The following is a 20,347-nucleotide window of genomic DNA, read 5'->3' as shown; positions in this document are numbered from 1 at the left end:
CAAGCCAAGCACAGCAGGCGGAGGCGGGACAACCATTCCAGAAAAGAAGAAGAAGAGTATAATACAAAAAAGCCTCCAGGGGTTGTGTTTGTGTCATAAGTGTGTGATGAGTGAGAGTGTGGAAAAAAGGGGGGCTGGAGAGATGTGGTGGGGTATCCGTATGCTCAAGGGGCAGAACAAAGAAGAAGAAGATGATGATGATGAAGAAGTAAAGAAAAAAAGGGCAAGAGAGAGAGAGAGAGTGTGTGTGTCAGGTGAGGACGAGACCAGAAAAAGATGATCAAAGCCGTGAGCACAGACGCCACGCTCCTGTTGATGATGCCATGACATGATGCCGTCGTTTGCTTCCGCGTCCCGTTGCTCCCGTTGCTCCCATTGTCCTCATGCCCTCGTGCCCTCGTGCTCTCATGCCCCCATACCCAATACCATAAGTCCCCCGCGCCTCATGCCTTCATGTCGTCCGATGCCCAATGCTTTTTTTTTCTCTCTGACCGGATCCGAAACAGGAATCCGGGCCGTCACTCCGGTGCTATGCATCAAGAATCAAGAACAACGCTCAAACGCAGAGAAGGAAAGGTGTGTATGGGTGAAGAGGTAATCATGGCTCAGCTCAGCAGTGCTTCAACAACAAAACGCCGTAATGGATGTTGGAATGGGGTATGTATGAGAAGGCGAAATAGCGCAAAAGGGAAAACAAAAAATGTTGACATGAAAACCGAAAATGGTGGCGCTCTCATCTACACTCAAATATGCCAGGTTTGCTTTGAAGAAAAACGCCGGTGTGTGTGTGTGTGTATGTGCGCGCGCGTGAGATGGTTGGAATATCCCGGGGGCCGGCTAGATGCGAAGAAGACGTGTCTATGTGGTGCGTTGTTGACATGGTCGATGTGCGTACCTACTACTTCCTAGAGAGAGATGTAGCTGTTTTTATGCTGTTGCTGCAAAGATGTAGGCAAGACGGTGAAGAAGAAGAAGAAGAAGAAGAAGAAGATGATGATGATGATGATGATGGTGATGAGACAATAGATGGACATCAAGCCGGCATCAGTAGGCGTTGTGGACTTGCAGGTCAGGGTAGTATCCCCGGCTGGATTCCACACCGACGTATTTACCACAGCCTCCACCTTGCCAGTTGTTGTTCGTAGTAGTGGTAGCAAAGCTGTGCGTGTTATACTCTTCCTTGACTTTTCTTGCCTCGTCGTACTGATGCTGTGTCTGGGAGGGCGGCGGCGGCTTTGCTTGGGGGTCTTCTTGTAGGCCGGCATCGTACAGAGGACCAGGGTAGTACTGGTAGCCATCATAGCCGTCCGAGGGCTTGTTCTCGACGTCCTCCATGTGGTGGTCGACACCACCGTCGCCGGGCCCGGCACTGATGGAGCTCGCACTGCTCACGGAGTTGCTGCCAACCGGACTTGGGTTGTGCGAGGAGGCGTACTGGCCTGGTGCTCTGTAGGCGCCACCACCACCATACGTGCTGCCACCACCACCACCACCCAAAAGGTTTGCAAAACCAGTATTCAGCGATCGACCAAGGCCAAGACTTCCGCCGCCGCCGCCGCCGCCATAGCCTGCATAACCACCACCACCACCACCACCGGGAGCGCCACTGCTACCATGCCCTCCTTGACGTGAAGTGCCGCTGGTACTGGGTCCCTCATTCGAGTAGTGACTCGGAGAGCGACCACGCACGACGACGGCGGCAGAGACACGATGGGCAAGCTTCAGCCAGGTGGGCTTTTGCTCGCCCGTCCTCCGTACGTCGGCCCACAGTTCCACAATGAGGTGGTAGTATTGCTGCTGGGCCCTCCTCTTGCCGTTGTTGGCGGTGGCAGACTTGAACTGGATGCGCTCAAAGGTGTGGGCGTAGGCATTGTGTGAATGGCCAGACGAAGGCACCGAGGAGGAGTTGCTCGGATCGGCCTCTTGCTGCAGAGGCAGAAAGGGCGAGGCCATCGGGTTCGGGTTGTGAAAGGAGGTCAAGGGATAGCCGTGCGTCTCTCCCGGTATCTTGCCCGGCGGGGCCGGCAGAAGCTTCTCTTTTGCAATGGGCAGCTGCGGCCCCTTGTCCCGCTTTGGGGTATGCTGTATCAGCTCGATGATCTTGCCGGTGGGCCCGTCGACGGCGGCAGACAGAGACATTGCCAGGGCCTGTATTTGCTCCATCTTGCCGTTGCGCGAGATGTAGAGACGCTCGTTTGGGAGATGCGGGTTGAGGGAGTATGACGACTGCACGGAAAAGTAGTTGCGTCTGTAGCAGGTCCACACGCGATCGCCCGACATGAAGAAGCCCTTTTCGATCTTGGCGTCAATCTTTGCCGAGACAATTGCGTCGTTTTCGGTGCGAATGTCATGAAAGTTCTGCTGGTCTTCAAAGGGCGGCGTCTCATGTCGGTCATGCGGGTTGGTGTAAGCGAGCATGGCGTGGGTGGAGGTGTAATGGGAGGCAGACTGCGGGGAGAGAGGCATGGCGGCGGGCAGGACGCTTCGCGGGATATCCGGAATGGAATTGTTGTTGTTGTTGTTGTTGTTGTTGTTGTTGTTGGTGTTGTAGAGATGATGTGAGCGAGGAGAATGCGGATGGCGGTGAAGATAGGGTGGTGGTGCAGCAGTCGTGTAGTTGTCACGATGAGTAGTCGCACCAAAAGATGGCGATAGCTGATTGCCGATTCCAGGTGAGCGTGTCGGGGGCAGCATGGCAGTATTTGACGAATAGTCGGACCTGGAGGGCAGACGTGTCAGCAAAAAGAAGCATGTATGTACAGCGAGGTTGTGTGTGTATGTGTGCGTGTGTGTGTGTGCGTGTGTGTGAGAGCGTGCGGGATCAGTCTTTTCGCGGCAGGTCGGGGTTTGAGAGGGAGAGAGAGAGGGGGGGGGGCACGACAGTACAGGGCAGGTATGGCATGGCAGGGCAGGGCAGGGGAGGTCAGGATACGTACATGGAGGTAGTACCCCTCTGTCTGATAGTGGACATGCCCGCAAAGCCGGGGTGGTAGGCAGCAGCAGAGGAGGGGAAAAGCTGCGGCACCTGCGGAGTCGAGACTGACAGACCCTGGTGGTTTGCCTGCTGGTATAGAGAGGTGGAGGTGGTGGTCGGGTAGAGGGAGAGCAGGGAGGAGGAGGTGTTTGAGCTGGGGCTGGTCGAGATGGAAGCCGAGTTGTTGTTCGAGTCTGAGATGGGCGGCGGTGGTCCGGCGTGAAAGCTAGGCAGCAGCAAGCATGATCAGCAGCCATTATCCGCGCCCATGAGAGAAGCGTCTGTCTATGGAGAGAGAGAGAGAGAGAGAGAGAGAGGGTGAAGTAAAAGGTGTGTACAAGGCAAAAGTAAGAGGGTGGGACAGATTGCAAGCAAAGACAAGCAGACAAGCGCGAGCTTGGACGTCGTGTGATGATGATTGACAGCGCGCCAGCAGAGAGGGAGAGATACAGAGAGAGCCGCAGAGCGAGAGAGAGTGAGAGAGAAAGAGCAGAATGGGGATAGGCCAGCAGGGGCAGAAAGAGGCGCACAAAACACGCACGGCAACGCGGCAGAAATGAAAGCAGAGAGGGTTTGTTTGCGGTCGCCCAAGTGGAGGATGGATGGTGGATGGTACGGAAGATGATGCATGGAGGGGAAAAGACGAAGAGATTACAGCAGAAGTGACCAGGGGGGGGAGGGGGAGGAGGAGGAGGGGAACAGGCGCAAGATGGGAGAGGAAATGTGCTGGGATGACGAGGGGGGAGGGGGGAGGGGGGTAACACTGCACCAGCACTGCCAACCCAACCGCCACAGCGCGCAGAGTTGAACAGGGGCCCCACACCACGATGATGATGACGATGATGATGATGATGATGATGCATGACGTTCGGGACAGTATGGGGAGCAGGGAGAGACGATTGGATTGGAGAAGAGAAGGACGAGATGAAGGGAAATGAAAAGAGGAAGAGTAAAGGACTTACTGGCTGCCGTAATGTGTTGTCGGACGATGGATGGGCAAGTAGCGAGTAGTATGGGGAGGTAGAAAGGTCGAGGTAGAATGGTCTCGTCTCAGATGGTCGTTGTTGTTATTGTTGTATGAATTGTGGTGATGTTGTTGTTGTTGTTGTTGTTGTTGTTGTTGATGGTGATGATGGTGGTGGTGGTGCTGTTGCTGGTGTGAATTGATAGGATCAATGTACTCATTCTCATTCGACTGCTGCGAGTAGTCTTGTGGCAGAGGCAGCGGGGCACTCTGTTGTAAGACTGGGAGGAGGGATTAGTAACCAATGGCCAGGAAGTTGTGCGGGAGAGGCAGAGAGAGAAGGGGGAGCAGATCTGAGGTGGGACAAGAACGAAGAAGAGTCGGAGGAAGAGTCGGAGGAAGACGAAGAAAGAAGCAGAAGATGGAATAGTAGTAGTAGTAGTAGTAGTAGTAGTAGTAGTAGTATAGCAAAGCACGAATGAGAATCAACAAAGTACGAAGAAGACGGAGGAGGGGGGGCAGGGGGAGGGGGTGTGTGTGTTAGGCGAAGAGAGAGAGAGAGAGAGAGAGAGAGAGAGAGTGTGTGTGTGTGTGGTGGTCGAGTGCAGGAAAGATGCAGATTGGAAGAGAAGAGAGAAGAAAAAAGACAAGCAGCACGCACACACGCACCCACGCACACACACGCACACACAACCACACACAAGCAAGCAAGCAAGCAAGCAAGCACCAGGTGGAAGCGGGCGCTAAGACTCGGATGTGAGGCCTGCACAGTCGCACAGAGTCTCACCAAGCGCCGGCTGTCTGCGTTGGGTGCATGCAGAGCGAGGTGCAGCAGGTTTGCGAGAGAGAGAGAGTGTGTGTGTGTGTGGATGGTGCTGTTGTGTAGAGTTGGAGGTAGTGAGGGTGGGAGAGGGTGAGAGTAAATGGACTAGAGAGGGTAGAGAAGTGAAAGAGAGCAAGACGAGAAGAGAGAGAGGATGGGCCAAAAGCAACGAATAAGAAAGAAGGCAGCAGAAAAGTCGAAGAAAAAGAAGAAGAAGCAGAAGAAGAATGGGCGGGAGGAGAGGCAGCCGAATACGCAGCCAAGACTGGGTGCAGCAGGATGAATAAGGCTGGCGGTCAGGGAGAGGGAGGGTGAGAGAGAGAGTGTGTGTATGAGAAGAAGAAGAACAACAACAAGTACAAGTGAGTACAGCAACACCAAGTGCAACAAGAAGTACTACGACGACTACCACTACTACTACTACTACTACTACAACTACAACACCATGCACAGTTACAACAAACTACTAGAGATGCAAGTGAACGCTAAGAGTGGAGTGGACGGGAGTAGACTGGACTGACCGGAATTCATCATGATCGTCTCAGGCTTGTTGTTGTTGCCGTAGTGGTCGTTGTAGTAATTAGTCGAATTGTTGCTTGTCGACGAAACGGCAAGAAAAGGATGTGTTGGTTGGGTTGATGGATGGATCTAGAGTAGAAGAAGAGGATTGTCAAGCTTTGATTCAACCATTCTTTTTTTTGCTACCAAAATGTATGTAGGTAGCATGCATGATGATGGTCATTAAGTAGCAATTCAATTAGTAGTAGACAAGACAGGGCAGCGCAGGGCAGAGCAGGGGGCATGAATGCAAAGTGAAAGAAAAGACTGCGCCGCAACTCACCTTGTTGTGACCGATTCTCTCTCACTCTGTCTCTGACTATCCAGCAACTTGCTAGTGTGGTCGAGTAGTGCAGTCGGATATCGAACAGCTACTGGCTGGCTAGCTGCAGACTACTACTAATTACTACTACTAGTGGTAGTGGTAGACTAGTCGCAGCAGTATTCGAGTGCAATGTGTATATATATAAAAAGAGACAAACAAAATGGCCCTTTTAAGAATTCCCACCCACGCGCACGCAGCCTTGACTTGGTCAAGATGCCACGCGCCGTCTTCTTTTTTTTAGTCTTTGTTTTCTTTTCCTTTTTCTATACTATTTCCCCGAAGAGATGGTGCTAGTCGAGTGATGCGCGTCTGTGTGTGTGTGTGTGCGTGTGTGGGTAATTATGCGACTGTTCAGCCTAAGCGCGCCCCCCCCCGGGTTTTCTTGTTAGCTAGCTTGTTCGCCCACTACACACTACTACAGTATACGAAAAGTCAAACGAATAAATGAACGGCCGCCAGCCAGTTAGCCAGCCAAGTGCGCGCGCGCCTGCCTAGATTGGGGAATTGGTGGGGTTGCCTTGGCTGCATTCCTTCCCTCTAGCGGCCGCGGACTAGTTCTGTCATCACTCACCCTAATCGATTACTGCCAACCTCAACCTTCACTTTCCAATCACTCTTCTCCTCACTCGCAACTCAACTCGAATTCAATCGCCTGCTGCCTTTCGGTCGCAGACTGTATGCAGGTACACTGTCGCCCTGTCGTCTCTCGTCTTGTCGCCTTCGTCTCGTGTCGTTCGAATCGCCAAGCTTGATGGCGCTGTCGACGGGTGCAGACGTAGGTACGTGCATGCGCGGTTGGTGGTGTTGGTGGTGGTAATCGTAGTGATGTTGTTGTTGTTGGTGGTGGTGATGGTGATGGTCGTAGCCCATGTATGGATCCTGACTGACACTGATGGGATGCCCTATCTTGTTGCGCTGTCGTCACTTATACTCTTCGCCACAACACCTCCCTTTAATCGTCGTCGTATACACGCCGCACAGCCCTATACCCACCGCTCAATTCTACCACGACTGGGTCGTTCTTGATTTCTTGACTCGCCTTTCTCCTCGCGCCCTGGTCCAGGTGATCCACGGCTAACTAGCTAGCTAGCCAGGTAGCTGGTAGGTGGCTGAATAGGTCCACGAGTAGTAGTAGTGGTGGTGGTAGTAGTGGTAGTGGTAGTGGTAAGATGTAGGTAGGCAGGCAGCAGACAGACAGGCAGCCAGGCAGCCAGCTATTGATCAACAAGACCAGACTAATCTGTCTTGGTCGCCGACCTCACTTCGCACTGTGTCTACTGCGCAATTTCAAGTCTGTGCCTTTTGCTTTAATAAATTATCTCTCCGTCAACCTGTATTCTTTCTCTCGCTCTCTCTCTCTCTCTTTTTCGCAACCTAGTCACTCGTGCCCTGCTACTGACCAGCCGGTTTATCTATCGAGCTGATTGGTGCTTGCTCGTTGCGACCTGGTCGTGCCAGCCCTGCCTGTTTCGTCACCGTCTACCCTGGCTGAGTGGCCTGCGATGGGTGGATGGATGGCTGGATGTATGGATGTATGGATGGCTGGATGGGTGCTCCACTTCCTGGCCGTTCCAGTACCCTGGGTCACTGCAGTGCCGTGGCGCGCGACCGCCGGCAAGAAAAGAAGAAATAAAAAAGCAATTCGTTGTTCGGTCCCTTGCTGCTGCGGCTGCTGCTGCAAAACTATCAATCAAATGTCGACTGTCGCTTCGTTTTGCCCTGTTCGTCCAGTTTCAGATTTATTCCTGTCCTCGAAGAGCGGTCAATGCCACGCTTATATCTTCGTTCCTCGGCTTTTTGCCCACTGCTCCGTCGTCGTACAGACTGACTGGTCTGCGCTAGTTGATCACCACAAGGAACCGCACCATCCCATCAGATGATGCTTGAGATGAGAGGGGAGGGGGAGGCTAGGGGAGTCGGTAGGGGGAGAAAGAGTTATGTTCCAACAAAGACAACAAAAAGACTTCTTGTTGGAAACCTTGGGCGCGTTGTGGGTTATGACTGGGGAAGAAGTAAATAAAATAAGAAAAAGAGGTAGCAAGAGCGTTGTGGGCCACACTGCGGACCACCACGCCGTTATAGTAGCTGTCGAGAATGGAGATGTGTGTGTGGATGTGGATGTGTATTGTGTGGACGTGTAGTATGGGGACGTGAATGGGGACGTGGATGTGGAATCGGGAGAAGATTAGACGCAATTCCACCCTCCCCCCCTAAAAGAAAAACCGGGGATTCCGTGGGCTCCTCTTGTCCTTTTACAGCATCCTTCATCAAGATCGACTATGGCCAGACTGAGTTTGACCTGTCAGCCCCAAACACTACCACACCACACACACACACAGAACTCAGACCAGGTGCTATCAAAGCAAAATAATTAACCCCCTGCAGCCAATTCACTCTCTTTACTCTGCCCTCTTACCCTCTTACCCTCTGATCAAATCATTTGTCGAGAGAGCCGTCCACCATCCCTCATGCAGCTCGCCCTTCCTCGCGCCAGGTAAGCAATCATGCTGTCCACCTGCGACCCACCCCTTTCAGGAACCTCAATGGTAACGAGAAAGGCTGTTACCAGACTGCCGGGTCGCGGCTGGTGTTGCGTTCCGATGCAGAAAGAGGTTAAGCTCCTATGGTTTGCCCACGGAATAGCGTTCCCAGTAGTCACTACTATTGCTGCTGCTGCTGCTGCACATCAAGCAATGTACATAGGACATAATTCCCCTCCAAGGCCAAGGAACGGGGCTGACAGTGCCCATGCCCGTCCACTATAGGACGCCGGGCTCCCCGTTTACCCCCCTCCCCCTCCCCCGCAACTAGAGGGAAACTGCCAAAATGACAAATGTAAAGGCACGGTCATCATGACCCATACAGACGTCCTTGTTTCTCAAACACAAGGGGAGGGGGGAGGGGCCATAATAGCAGGTGGGGAACATGATCTCTCTCTCTCTCTCTCGTCCAAGCAATGTTCTCCGGATCAGCCATCAAATCGGGCGCGCCATGATCCTTGAATGGGCGTTGACGCCTCCACAATATGTGGAGAAAAAAAGAGAAAGAAGAAGAGAGCGAGACAGACAAGAGATAGAGGCAGGGAGGCTTAGCGGAACGGCTTCTGAAATGAAAGGAACAACAAGAGCTGAACAAGTAAGTGGAAGTGCAGGCGGTCAAGTCATCGGGCCCAGACGAAAGGGAGAATTCAGGCAGATTCAGAGAGTCTCTTGATCGGGACTCGGGACAGCAAGCTCGATGGCGCGGACTAGGGCCGACAGGGTCATGAAAAAAGAGTGGCTGCTGGCAGGATGTCCCTTGCAGCATATGAGCATGCTCGCCGTTCTGCCCTTCTGCTTGCAATGTGTTTTTACGGTTAATGCTGACGTTATTGATACCCATCCTGATGCCAAGTGAGTTGAGAGTGGGGTGTCCCGGGCAGAACGTCAACAGCTCAGGAGCTAAATTAACACGCCATCCGCTGGAGAACAGGCGGGGTTCACGGCAATTGGCTGCAGGCTGAACGGCGCTAATACATCTACGGACTAGTCCGGAGTTGCTTCCATCTAACCCTTTCTGGATGTTTACCTCGTCTTTCTTCTTTATTACGTCAATTATTAATTAATACCTCCATCTTCCTTCTCACTGCACTATCACTACGATAACTACGACTCTCACTACAACCACTACGACCACTACAACAACACCAACACCAACACCAGCTATACATCCGCTCGTTCTGCGGCTTCGTCCTCTTTTCCTTTCATCCTAGCAGTTCGTCCGGCTATAGGTCCCGTCCAGCCGCCGTGGCTCGCCTCGTCCTTCCCTTCTCACTCGCCTCCTCCACACTATTACACCTTTGGCTCACACTCACACACCCACCCATCCCTATACTCGGACGCCTCCAACCATCCGCTCCCGTGGCTTTCAAACGGGCCCTGTGTTGTACAACCTACGCGCACCTACGAGCCCTTGCGAATCCGCCCCACGGCTGACCGCCGCCGAGCACCGCCAGCCAGTCGAACTCACAAATTCCCCACGCTATCCTCAACCTCGCCGAACAGCTCGAGGGCTGCTCAGCACGTTTTCTGCCAGGACACTTGCCAAATGCCTATTATTACCTACCGACCAACAACCTACTAACTACTACCTACCGCCCTACCTACCTACAGCCCGGCACCGAGAGTCGGGGAATTGCGCGGGCGGGGGTGGAGAAGCTCTTCATAGCTTACCCAGACTCCAGGTAGGTAGGTAATTATTAGGTCGTGAGTGGATTGAGGCTCCCTTGCAGACTTGCAACCCACTCTCTCACACACTCGCACTCACTACTCACACTCTTACACTCTCACACATATACACACACACCTGATCTGACAGATTCTTCCTTGTCGCTCGTCACTCACTTCCCTCTTCCCAGCTGTCCGCACCGCTGGGCTCGTGGCTGAGACGAAGCCACGTCTGGACGTTTGCTCTCTTCAGTCTTCGCTGCAGTTGCGCTTGGGCTTCAAGGGCTGGGGACTAATTACATTACCCGCCCAGTCGACCTTCCTTACACCGTTTCTTTGACCGACAGGGCCCCAATTTTCAACTTTGCCATGCCCCAGTGCGGCCATCAAAAACACTTTTGCCGGCTACCGGTCCATCTTCAGGGCCCAGCTTGATGAGATGTGCAGCCAGCGTTCCGAGCACTAGCCTACATTGCATCGTGTTTCAGTCTTCGAGAACGACGGGCGCCTATAGCCTTGGTCTCACCGCAGCTTCATGCATGCCTACAAACTCCACCGCCACCTTTTCTACCCCCCCTCCCCCCTCCCCCCTACCCCGAGCCCTCTCTCTCTCTCTCACTCTCTCTCTCCGGGTCGCTGATTCCGCTTTCCACCTTAATTAGCCGCTGCTTGCCTGGGCCCACTCATCCGTCCATCATCTCTGCTACACGTCGCCTCGAACCAACGGTCCGGGCCGTCTGCAAGAATGCTGCCTGTCCCAATTCGACTTTCAAAGCGCATCATGGAACGGCCAGCAGTGCACCGACCGCCCGCTGCCAGCGCACAGTGCGCGAGCGTTGGGTGAGAGAGTAAGTGAGAGTGAGCGTGAGAGAACAGTGCGTGATTGTCTCACGTCCCCGACATTCATCAACTTTGAGATGCATAAGATCGTGCAGAGGCCTTTACTGGGCCCCGAACCTCTGTCGTCATCATCGCACTTTCCTCTCTCCCTCTCTCTCTCTCATGTGACCTGGCTCGCTGCACGCATCCGTCTGAGAAGACATTATCGGCGCGTGAAAACTCTTTTCTCATGCCACTATCCGTCTGGCTTTGCGCTCTCTTGACTCACAAACACTGTTTGCATGCCCGTAGTCGGCGAGTCCAGGAGCGGTCAAGGCTACTTGTGACTTGTAGGCTGTGCCGCTTTTCTCGACAGAGGGCCGTCTCAAATTTCCAATCCTTGTCGGTTCGCCACTACGACGAGCTGGCCTGCTGCTCGAATGTCGAATCGACTTGCACCCGCGAACCTGCCTCTGTCGTATGATTTTTCAGACTCAAATTCTCGTATCTAGCAGGCCTCCGCTTCTCTTTGATCGTCGTCCATGGCCGTAAACAAAGAGCTGACGGGGGCACTAGCATCTGCTAGTGCGAGAAATGGATCCTCCATGCAGGCTAGCCACTTTCCATGGATGGATCCTTATAGCGTCCTGCCACAAACAAAGACCAGAATAAACACTTTCTACTACAGCGCCCGTTCTATTGTCACGCTGACTGACTTCCGGCCCGCATCCTTGTCGATAATCTCGCGTCGTCTCTTCATCATTGGTCATTGGAATTCGATGTGGCCCATTGGCAAACCATTCTTCTCTTTCCGCGAACCATGCCATGATGAGCCGCCGACCCACTAACACATAATACACCACACTGCCTTGAACACACCACTTTGGGGGATAACAAGACAATGAACGAGATTAGTCCCCACCATCAGAGTCACCACCGTGATCTACCTGCAACGCTCCAAGCCTTCTCTCCACGTACATTCCAAAGATATGTCTTATGCGCCGTGTCTGTTTCTGATAAGCACAGACACGTTGCCGTGGCAGTTCTACAACATCCATTGATTTACATCGGCTTCTGTCCCACGCCCAAGCAATTTCAGCAGGATGAAATCTATGCCCGTCATGAGCACTTCATCACCCAGCCTTTCTAATTCGCCGATGCGCCGGCCAGTCCATGTCCCTGTACTACTCCGCAACGATCGAACTTGCGCTACTACTACACTTCGACACGGGGGTTTCGCGTATGACAGCCAGACAGTGATCTTCTAGAAGAAGTGCGCAATGTTGTAATCCACGTCTGTTATTGTCGAGCATCTGTACCGAAATCATGAACGTCGCGTGCACTTGACTCGTACAGACAGGCAAACCTCAAAGAGTCCACCGGGTTCGCGCTGTCATCCCGATGGTTGCTAGAGTCACGATGGCCAGCTTCGGTGGCAGCAAAACAAGCTAGTGTTGGATCATGATTTGATGTGTCTGCCTTTGTCTTCACTTTGCTCTAGAAAGACTGCTGGTAATGCCTATGCATCGCTACCCGGCTTGATCTCTCTCTCTGTCTGTTCCAGCCTGGTATAAGGTATGGCGCTGCAACATCTACCAATGTGGCTTGAAGATTTGCACGAGCACGGTTCCGAGCGACACAAAGTAGACTTGTGACGCGACCATCTCTGACAGGATAGAGATACTGACGGCAGTTGATAGGCGCATCGCAACACTGCTTGCGCCTATTGCAGACTTGATCACGTATCCTCATCATCATCATGGATCACCAGTGACCAGATGCCGTGCTCTTTCCCCCCTTTCACGTCGCCGCTAATTACACATCCTCACATTTGTCAACATGTCAATACCACCTGGCAAGCCGACGACATACATCCATCTACCAGGGAACAGCAAAGAGCCCTGACCGGAGGTGCGCGCGCGCGTTATCCGCGCAGATCGTAAATGAGCTCGTTTGTTCCTGCTTGTCTTGGCTCGGCGCCACTCTCGACGAGCCTTCGTTCTGAGCAGCATCATCTGCTTTCAGCGTCACAACATGTGCTAACGAACGCACACGCCAGGGCCCCATCAGCAAGTCGGAGCCGGCGCTCTACGAGGGGTCCCTATCTTTTGGCTCTCCATCAACTGCGTCCCAGGTCGCCGACCTCATGTTTCCGGATTCGCCAGCCAACTAACGGCCATCAGCATGACGCCTCGCCCTGCCCATCATGCACTCCTCGGAAGGCCAGGCTCGTCGCTCGGGTATTGTTTAGATGAACACCTCCCATCTCTCCCCTCCGTTCCATCTCCTAGTCTGACAAGGGAACATGTCAACACCGATCGGCATACTAGCTAGCAGCATACGCAGTCTTTCCGACGCCAGGGCAACACATTGACGACTGCCAGCTAACTCACGCCCGTTATAGCCCTCACCAAGCAGCTCATCGACTGGCCCTCGTGACGCACGCCTCAAATATCACCCTTGCCATTCAAACTATCGTTTTATCAATGGGCTGGCTGACTGACTGACTGGCCGGCTGGTTGGTAGGCCTCTAACTCATTCGTCGCCGCGGCCGCCGCGCCGCCAACATGAACAGTTCTGACGTGGTCCGGATCCATCAAAGCATCCGTCTTCCAGAGATATATCTCGTTGCTGTGCGTGTCTGCTGATAGTGTCCATGCAGTAGTGGTCATCATGATCTGACGAGCGCCTGTTTCTGGTTGACTTGGTCACATTCTTCTTGTCTCGCTTGATGGGAGGTCACGTTCGATCCATAGTCTGGATCTCACACCATGGCCCTTTGTCCATACGTCTCCTCTCTCTCTCTCTCTCTCTCTCTCTCTCTCTCTCTTTAGTTTCCTGTCGCTGACTCTCCCATTCTCTGCAAAGTCTCACTCTCTTGTGCCATCCGCTGCCATACACTCCGCTTTACTCTGTCCCGTCTCATCCCGTCTCATCCCATCCCATCTCATCTCTTCTCATCACATCTGCACGAACTCCCATGACACTCTGCTCTCTACACCTCTGCCCTACACGCCGTATAGCGGGACATCGCATTCATGGCAAACATAGCTCTGCTTACTTGCCTGCTTACTTATTTACTTCGTAGTCAGCCAGCAAGTACAACCTTGGAAGAAGAGGTGCTCAAGACTGGCAATACATATGTACTGTCGTCTTGCAGGGCTGAAGTCTCTGACTTGCCATGTTCTCGACTTGGCGGCAGTCGTGGTCGCGGACGTGGGCGTGTGTCCCTGACAGTCTTGACGAGACACCGTGGCATGCAAGCAATGTCCATCTATCTTGTTCGAATGAACGGTGAGGATATGAGGAGATGTCAACGTCTATACAGCAGTGGATCGGCCGTAGCCCTAACCGTCTGTCTCCACAGTTATGCCTTTTGACAGCTGAGCAGACCACTGGAGAACCGAGGCTCTAGCCCCTTTTGGTGATATGCCAAGCTTCTACGCCAAGAGCGGGTCGCAATCTTGGAAAAGGCGTCAATGCGATCAAGCAAATCCAACTCCATTGGCGCCAGGACAGGAGCGTTAGCTGCGTCAACGATTGAATCAACGGTCGATCGAAGCGCATCGAGACGTGGTCGAGTTGTTGTTGTTGTTGTTGCTATATGTTGGCATATACATCACTGCAGACTACGAATAACGACCCACACAATTGGTGCATCCCGGGGCTTTATGTTTGACCCGGGTATATTCCAGATAGGAGATATATGACCAGCTCGGCACACGGGAGGGGCCCTGCGAAACGGGGTTTCATGATCTCAGACCGGTAGATATTGCGGTGCGTTCGGGCGTATGTTGAGCGTTGTTGTAGAGCAGGAGACACTGCGGTGGTTGTGGTTTCATAGTCGCTGGTATCGTATACTCACATTCCCGCATGAATGGATGGAATATTGACATATATTGTAATTACTGGAATGCCAGAGAAATGCGCCAGATGCAAGCGAAGACTGGGCGGGGGGCGGCATATGAAGCTTGAAGCTTGACAACACGAGCCTGACTACCCCGACACGGACTAGCGGCGGGCGCGATTGGACCCACGATCATCTCCTTACGCCAACGCCAAACCTGCTTTAACTCTGAACAACAAAGTCCTTTAAGCCATGCACTTGCCGTCTCTTCACTCCTCCCCTTAGGCTTCGCCTTGTTCCTCTTCCTCTCCCTCCGCCCGCCCGCCCTCTTCACCGAACGACATCTCCATACCGCAAACGTCTTTAACCCGTCATTCTCGTTTCTGTTATATACCCAATTGTACCTGATTCGTTACTTTGGCCTCCTGCTGAAACCAAGCGCCTTTCCACCCACCCCCCTTCAATTTACGCCAACCACGCTTCTGCGCTTTTACACGTTGCATACTTCAAAAAACTTGCGCTTCTTCCTGTCTCCCTACGCGATATCCTCGACAACAACCATGAATCACCGTCGCTCTCGCGATGTGCCCCCGACGGGCTACGATGGCGCCGAGCCCAAGCACGATCCCTCTGTCCCGCCGCACTCGAGCAATGGCAAGCCGCACAAGAGTCGCTTTCTCCCCACATTCCACAAGGGCCAGCAGACGCCGGGCATTGCGCCCGATGGCGAGAGTGGCCGCAAGGGCTTCCATCCCCTCAAGTTTATGAGAATTTGTGCACGCAGCTCGAGCAAGATGTCCTCGGCTGTGAATGTGTTGTGGCCTGTTGTGCCTGCTGCGATTGCTATTGTAAGTTGATGCTTTGATGTTGTAGTATGAGGCATGAAGTGGTGCTTACCAATTCAGTATTTCGCCCGTCCTGAGTGGCATCTGACCATTTTCATTCTGAACTATATCGCCATGGTGCCATCGGCCAATCTGCTTGGATTTGCGGGTCAAGAGCTGGCTCGCAAGCTGCCGAAAGTTATGGGCATTATCATTGAGACGACTCTGGGCTCGCTGGTTGAGATTATCTTGTTTCTTGTCCTGATTGTGCGGTCGGTCGGCGACGAGAATGTCCAGGTCATCCGAGCCGCTATTCTTGGTTCTCTCCTTGCTAACCTGCTTCTCTGCTTGGGACTCTGCTTCATTGCTGGAGGTATCAAAAGAGACGAACAAACTTTCCATGAGGCTATCAGTGAGGTCGGCACAGGCTTGATGCTTGTGGCAGCAAGTAAGTTCTTGGTGATACTACGACATGGTCATGCAGCTGACGACATGTACAGTGGGTCTTATTATCCCCTCCGTATACGCCAACACCTTGGTTCAGGCCGAGCCGCTATTCCGAAACGAGGCACTCAGCATTTCGCGTGCCATTGCCATCATGTTTTTGGTCGCCTATGGTGTCTATCTCGTGTTTCAGACACACACCCACCATGGACTGTATGACGACATTCTCGAAGCCGACGAACTCAAGGACACCGACAGACATCGGGATCTCGCCAAGCAGAAGCTGACCTTCACCGAGGCCCTCATTGGTATCGCAATTGCCATTGCCTGTGTGGCGCTGATTGCCGTTGCTCTGATTGACCAGATCCACTACCTTGTGGTTGACCGTGGCATCTCAGATGCTTTTGTCGGTTTGATCCTGATTCCTCTGGTCGAGAAAGCTGCGGAGCATTTGACGGCCGTCGACGAAGCCTGGGACAACCAAGCAAACTTTGCCCTTGCTCATGTGCTTGGTGCTTCGATCCAGACTGCCCTCCTCAACACTCCTCTGGTCATCATTGTAGGATGGGGCCTGAACAAGGGCATGGATCTCAACTTTGAAATCTTCGACACTGTCGTGCTCATTCTTGCCGTCCTTGTGGTCGGAAACTTCCTCCGCGACGGCAAGAGCAACTATCTCGAGGGCACGCTGTGCGTGATTGTCTACATCATCATCGCGATATGCGCATTCTACTACCCGAACCCCCCAGAGGGCCACACCAGCTACACAACGACCGAGGCAGCCACTTTGGGCCTGCAGCCAGACCCGGCCGCCGAGGGCCATCACTAAGGGGTTGTTGCGCAAACAGGGACTCCTATTGATATGAGTGGTATATATACTTATTGGATCGCTGGGAGCGACATTTCCGCCTCGTATGGCTCTTTAATTTCTCTTTTGTTTACTTAGCGAGCGATAGGCGTTCGGATAACATCTCCTACCTTATCGTGCTAGCCAATGGAATCCGGTCTTGTCCTGTATTGTATGAACGGAAGCTGTCTTGTGCTCGTGATGCTTGAACTATTCTGCAGTGCAAAGGTCAACATTAGTTGATGAACAAGGATGTATCACCACGCGGCCTCTATTTCTGTTCCCGAGCTTAGACTTGACCGGGACTTTACGTTTCATGTGCCTCGGAACGGCCGAGCTCCCCGCGTGTTGCGGCCCGCTACGTGTGCCAAGCTCAAAGCGCGGTCGGTCACAGGCGTACGTGACCCACGACAATCAGCGAAACGGCACACGTCTTTTCCTTCGTTCTTCCACATACACCAGCTCAACAGTCTTCCGCGCCTCCTCAAACATTCCCTCCCGCATACAACCAGCCGTCGCTGTCCCATGAAGTCGTTATAACATCCATCAGGACCCTTACAGAGGACATGCGCTCGGCTATGGGCCGCCCTGTGCCTGTGGCACGCCAGGGTCTCGCACTGCTGCTGCTGTCAGGGTCTGCCACGCGCCAAACGCTCGGAAAAAGGGTCTGCTGCAGACTGTGTAGACGGTCGCTGTGCGAGTATAGCAGGGCGCGAGAGCCGGCGAGAGCTTGGAGAAGGGCTGCGACGAGCAATTACTGCGCGGCGCCCTGGGGAGTCGGCCGAGAAAGGGGTTTTGCTACTGTGTCTGGTATGCTGCTGGCTTTATGTTTGTGAAAATCGATGGGGGAATTTGGGCGGCTTATGAATGTTTTTTTTGCAGGTGATGCTTCGAGCCATGGTCCCATTGCGGAGTATGATGCGCGTGTTGCGAGTGGGCGGTTGCGCGACGACGAGCATCAGAGGTGTATGTTGGAAGTGCCCGCTCCTTGAGATGGTGGTTGAGTGCTGGCTGGCTGACTTGGGCGTGAAGCCATAATACAGAACCTCGAGAACCTGCACCGTGTGCTGGCGAGCTATACGCCGCCGAAGGTCGTCCATCCCTCCATCGAAGCGCTCACGCCCCCGAAGCCAGGCTTGTTTGGCTCTCTGTTTGGCGCGCCGAAGAAGAGTCAGAAGACGGGCCCGCCCATCCCATCGGACATGCCAAAGGGCCTATACATGTACGGCGATGTGGGCAGCGGCAAGACGATGCTCATGGATCTCTTCTACGAGACGCTCCCGCCGAACATCAAGGCCAAGAACCGCATCCACTTCCACAACTTCATGCAGGACGTCCACAAGCAGCTCCACAAGATGAAGATGCAGCACGGCAACGACTTTGACGCCATCCCCTTTGTCGCCGCCAGCTTTGCCGAGCGCGCGACGGTGCTCTGCTTCGACGAGTTCCAATGCACAGACGTCGCCGACGCCATGATCCTCCGCCGGTACAAACCCCTTTTCCCCCCCTTTCGCCTCGCCTCATACTCACATTTCTCCCTCTGTACATAGCTTAATCGAATCCCTCATGGCCCACGGCGTCGTCCTCGTCACAACCTCCAACCGCCACCCCGACGACCTCTACAAAAACGGCATCCAACGCACCTCCTTCATCCCCTGCATCACCCTCCTCAAGTCCCGCCTCGCCGTCATAACCCTCGACTCGCCCACCGACTACCGCAAAATCCCGCGTCCGCCCAGCGGCGTCTACCACCACCCCCTCCTCGACCCTGCCGCCACCGCCCACGCCGAGAAATGGTTCCGCTACCTCGGCGACTTTGAACACGACCCGCCGCACCCGGCCTGCCATGTGGTCTGGGGCCGCGAGATCCTGGTGCCGCGCGCGAGTGGCCGGGCGTGCTGGTTTACGTTTGAGGAGATTATCGGGCGGGCGACGGGCGCGGCGGATTATTTGGAGTTGGTGAGGTGTTATGAGGGGTTTGTGGTGACGGGGGTGCCGGGCATGGATTATCGGAGTAGGGATTTGGCGAGGCGGTTTATTACGTTTGTTGATGCGGTTTATGAGAGTCGGGTATGTTTTGGCTTTTCTGGCTTGTTTGTCCTGTTTTCCTTTTTTTGTATTCCCCGCCCGAAGCGTCGAGCATTGAGCATCAAGCGTAGCATGGTGGATTGCTGGTCTGGTGGTGTGTTGTGTGTTGTGTCATATCGACATGGATGCTGACCCGCAAACAAAAACAGGCCAAACTCGTCCTCACGTCCGCCGTCCCGCTCTCGCACCTCTTTGTCTCCCCCGCCGAACTCGACCAATCTGCCTCTGAATCCAGCACTACCTCCTCCTCCTCCTCATCCTCGGCCGAATCAACAACCACAACCACAACCACAACCACATCCGAAACCGCGATCCCGGACTCCATGCGCTCCCTCATGGACGACCTGGGGCTGAACATGCAGATGCTCAAGGCATCGAGTATTTTCAGTGGGGATGAGGAGCGCTTTGCGTTTGCGCGCGCGCTGAGCAGGTTGAGTGAGATGGGCGGTTTGGAGTGGGTTGAGAGGGGGGGGTTGGGGGGGAGGAGTGTTGAGGGTAGGGAGGGGAGGGGGTTGGAAGGTGGGGGGAAGGAGGGGAAGGATTTGGAGGAGGGGAATAGGGAAGTGAGGGATGGGAAGGAGGGGAATGGGAATGAGGGGAAGGAGAGGAAAAAAGAGAGGGAGAGGGAAAAGGAGAAGGAGGGGTGGAGAAAGGTGAGGGGGAGGTGGGGGGAGGATAGCTATTGATTGTGGGATTGAGAGAGGGTTAGAGGGTGGAGGGAAGGATGGGGATGGGGATGGGGATGGGGATGGGATGATGTTTGCATTGGCATTAGATTAAGCATACCTATATGGCATATATATCCTTCTTTCTTATATCTTATATCTTCGCTAGCTCTCTCTTTGCTAGCTCGCATCACATCCAACTACAAGCCAGTCCGTCACGGTAGATTTATGTCTTCTGGCTGTATACATGTATACATATATACACACTCTACACCCTTCACATACCACCACGTAATATCCTCCATCCCGTTCTATCCCGTCCCGTCATGCACTGCTAACCACTACTATACGCCGTTCTATATATACAAGGAGGAAAAATTAGATTAACGACATTATTTGCTCATTTCCATGCGTTTTCTAAACCCCGTTTCGAGAATCTCGTCTCGTCTCGTCCGGGTTGGGGGGGGGGGGGGGGGGGGGCGTATGGTCTCTTTCGGGGGTGTGGTCTGTGTTTGAATATAACGCTCTTCGAATACACGTTCTCTTTTATTATTCTAAGAGATATATCTCCGATACTATACTAGTAGACTTCCTTCTAGACCATCTTGACTTCCTTCTAGACTATTCAGACTACCTAATACACGCCTTGATAGATATCGTCGCTTCCCATTATTACAGAGGTGTTAAGTAGATTGGACTATATGTCTTGGACGATATACCTCTATACTACACGCTCTGGACTCTATGTACATAGGTATACCTAGACATAGACATAGACACAGGCATACTACATCTAGTTCTATCTAGGTTTAGGTTTTGAGATTTTCGGGTTCGGTTTACTTAATCAATTCCATGTGTACTTGTGTTATGGATATTTCTATAGGGATACTTGTGTATGGATACTTGTGTATGGATACTTGTGTATGGATACTTGTGTATGGATACTTGTGTATGGATACTTGTG

General features: G+C 53.2%; 6 protein-coding genes across 6 annotated transcripts; 4 read left to right on the top strand and 2 right to left on the bottom strand.

Annotated features, from left to right (window-relative positions):
- Positions 1-135: 135 nt before the first annotated feature.
- EJ05DRAFT_25750 (uncharacterized protein) lies at positions 136-976 on the top strand. Its single transcript, XM_033740229.1, has one exon. It carries the CDS (start codon positions 454-456, stop codon positions 907-909), a length of 456 nt encoding a protein of 151 aa, XP_033605544.1. The 5' UTR covers positions 136-453; the 3' UTR covers positions 910-976.
- On the bottom strand, positions 977-3,342 carry EJ05DRAFT_25737 (p53-like transcription factor). The gene is made up of 3 exons (XM_033740227.1): positions 3,313-3,342; positions 2,937-3,200; positions 977-2,719 (listed from the first exon to the last, which is right to left on the bottom strand). Exons 2-3 carry the CDS (start codon positions 2,969-2,971, stop codon positions 1,045-1,047), a joined length of 1,710 nt encoding a protein of 569 aa, XP_033605543.1. The 5' UTR covers positions 2,972-3,200; positions 3,313-3,342; the 3' UTR covers positions 977-1,044.
- A 2,889-nt stretch (positions 3,343-6,231) lies between these two features.
- Positions 6,232-6,761, bottom strand: EJ05DRAFT_472033 (uncharacterized protein). Its single transcript, XM_033743091.1, has one exon. The coding sequence runs from the start codon at positions 6,512-6,514 to the stop codon at positions 6,278-6,280; it is 237 nt and encodes a 78-aa protein (XP_033605542.1). The 5' UTR covers positions 6,515-6,761; the 3' UTR covers positions 6,232-6,277.
- Positions 6,762-12,520: 5,759 nt separating this feature from the next.
- Positions 12,521-13,037, top strand: EJ05DRAFT_25484 (uncharacterized protein). The gene has a single exon (XM_033740200.1). The coding sequence runs from the start codon at positions 12,612-12,614 to the stop codon at positions 12,921-12,923; it is 312 nt and encodes a 103-aa protein (XP_033605541.1). The 5' UTR covers positions 12,521-12,611; the 3' UTR covers positions 12,924-13,037.
- A 1,715-nt stretch (positions 13,038-14,752) lies between these two features.
- On the top strand, positions 14,753-16,831 carry EJ05DRAFT_447535 (uncharacterized protein). Its single transcript, XM_033742276.1, has 3 exons — positions 14,753-15,363; positions 15,421-15,787; positions 15,840-16,831. The coding sequence occupies exons 1-3, from the start codon at positions 15,076-15,078 to the stop codon at positions 16,610-16,612; spliced, it is 1,428 nt and encodes a 475-aa protein (XP_033605540.1). The 5' UTR covers positions 14,753-15,075; the 3' UTR covers positions 16,613-16,831.
- Positions 16,832-17,050: 219 nt separating this feature from the next.
- On the top strand, positions 17,051-18,990 carry EJ05DRAFT_472029 (uncharacterized protein). Its single transcript, XM_033743090.1, has 4 exons — positions 17,051-17,440; positions 17,513-17,596; positions 17,663-18,116; positions 18,181-18,990. Exons 1-4 carry the CDS (start codon positions 17,209-17,211, stop codon positions 18,848-18,850), a joined length of 1,440 nt encoding a protein of 479 aa, XP_033605539.1. The 5' UTR covers positions 17,051-17,208; the 3' UTR covers positions 18,851-18,990.
- Positions 18,991-20,347: the final 1,357 nt, after the last annotated feature.

The sequence above is a fragment of the Pseudovirgaria hyperparasitica genome (genome assembly GCF_010093815.1).
Source record: "Pseudovirgaria hyperparasitica strain CBS 121739 unplaced genomic scaffold EJ05scaffold_1, whole genome shotgun sequence".
Classification (NCBI taxonomy): Eukaryota; Fungi; Ascomycota; class Dothideomycetes; order Acrospermales; family Acrospermaceae; genus Pseudovirgaria; species Pseudovirgaria hyperparasitica.
Note: the sequence above shows the minus strand (reverse complement) of the source record. Positions and strands in the feature narration are given on the sequence as shown.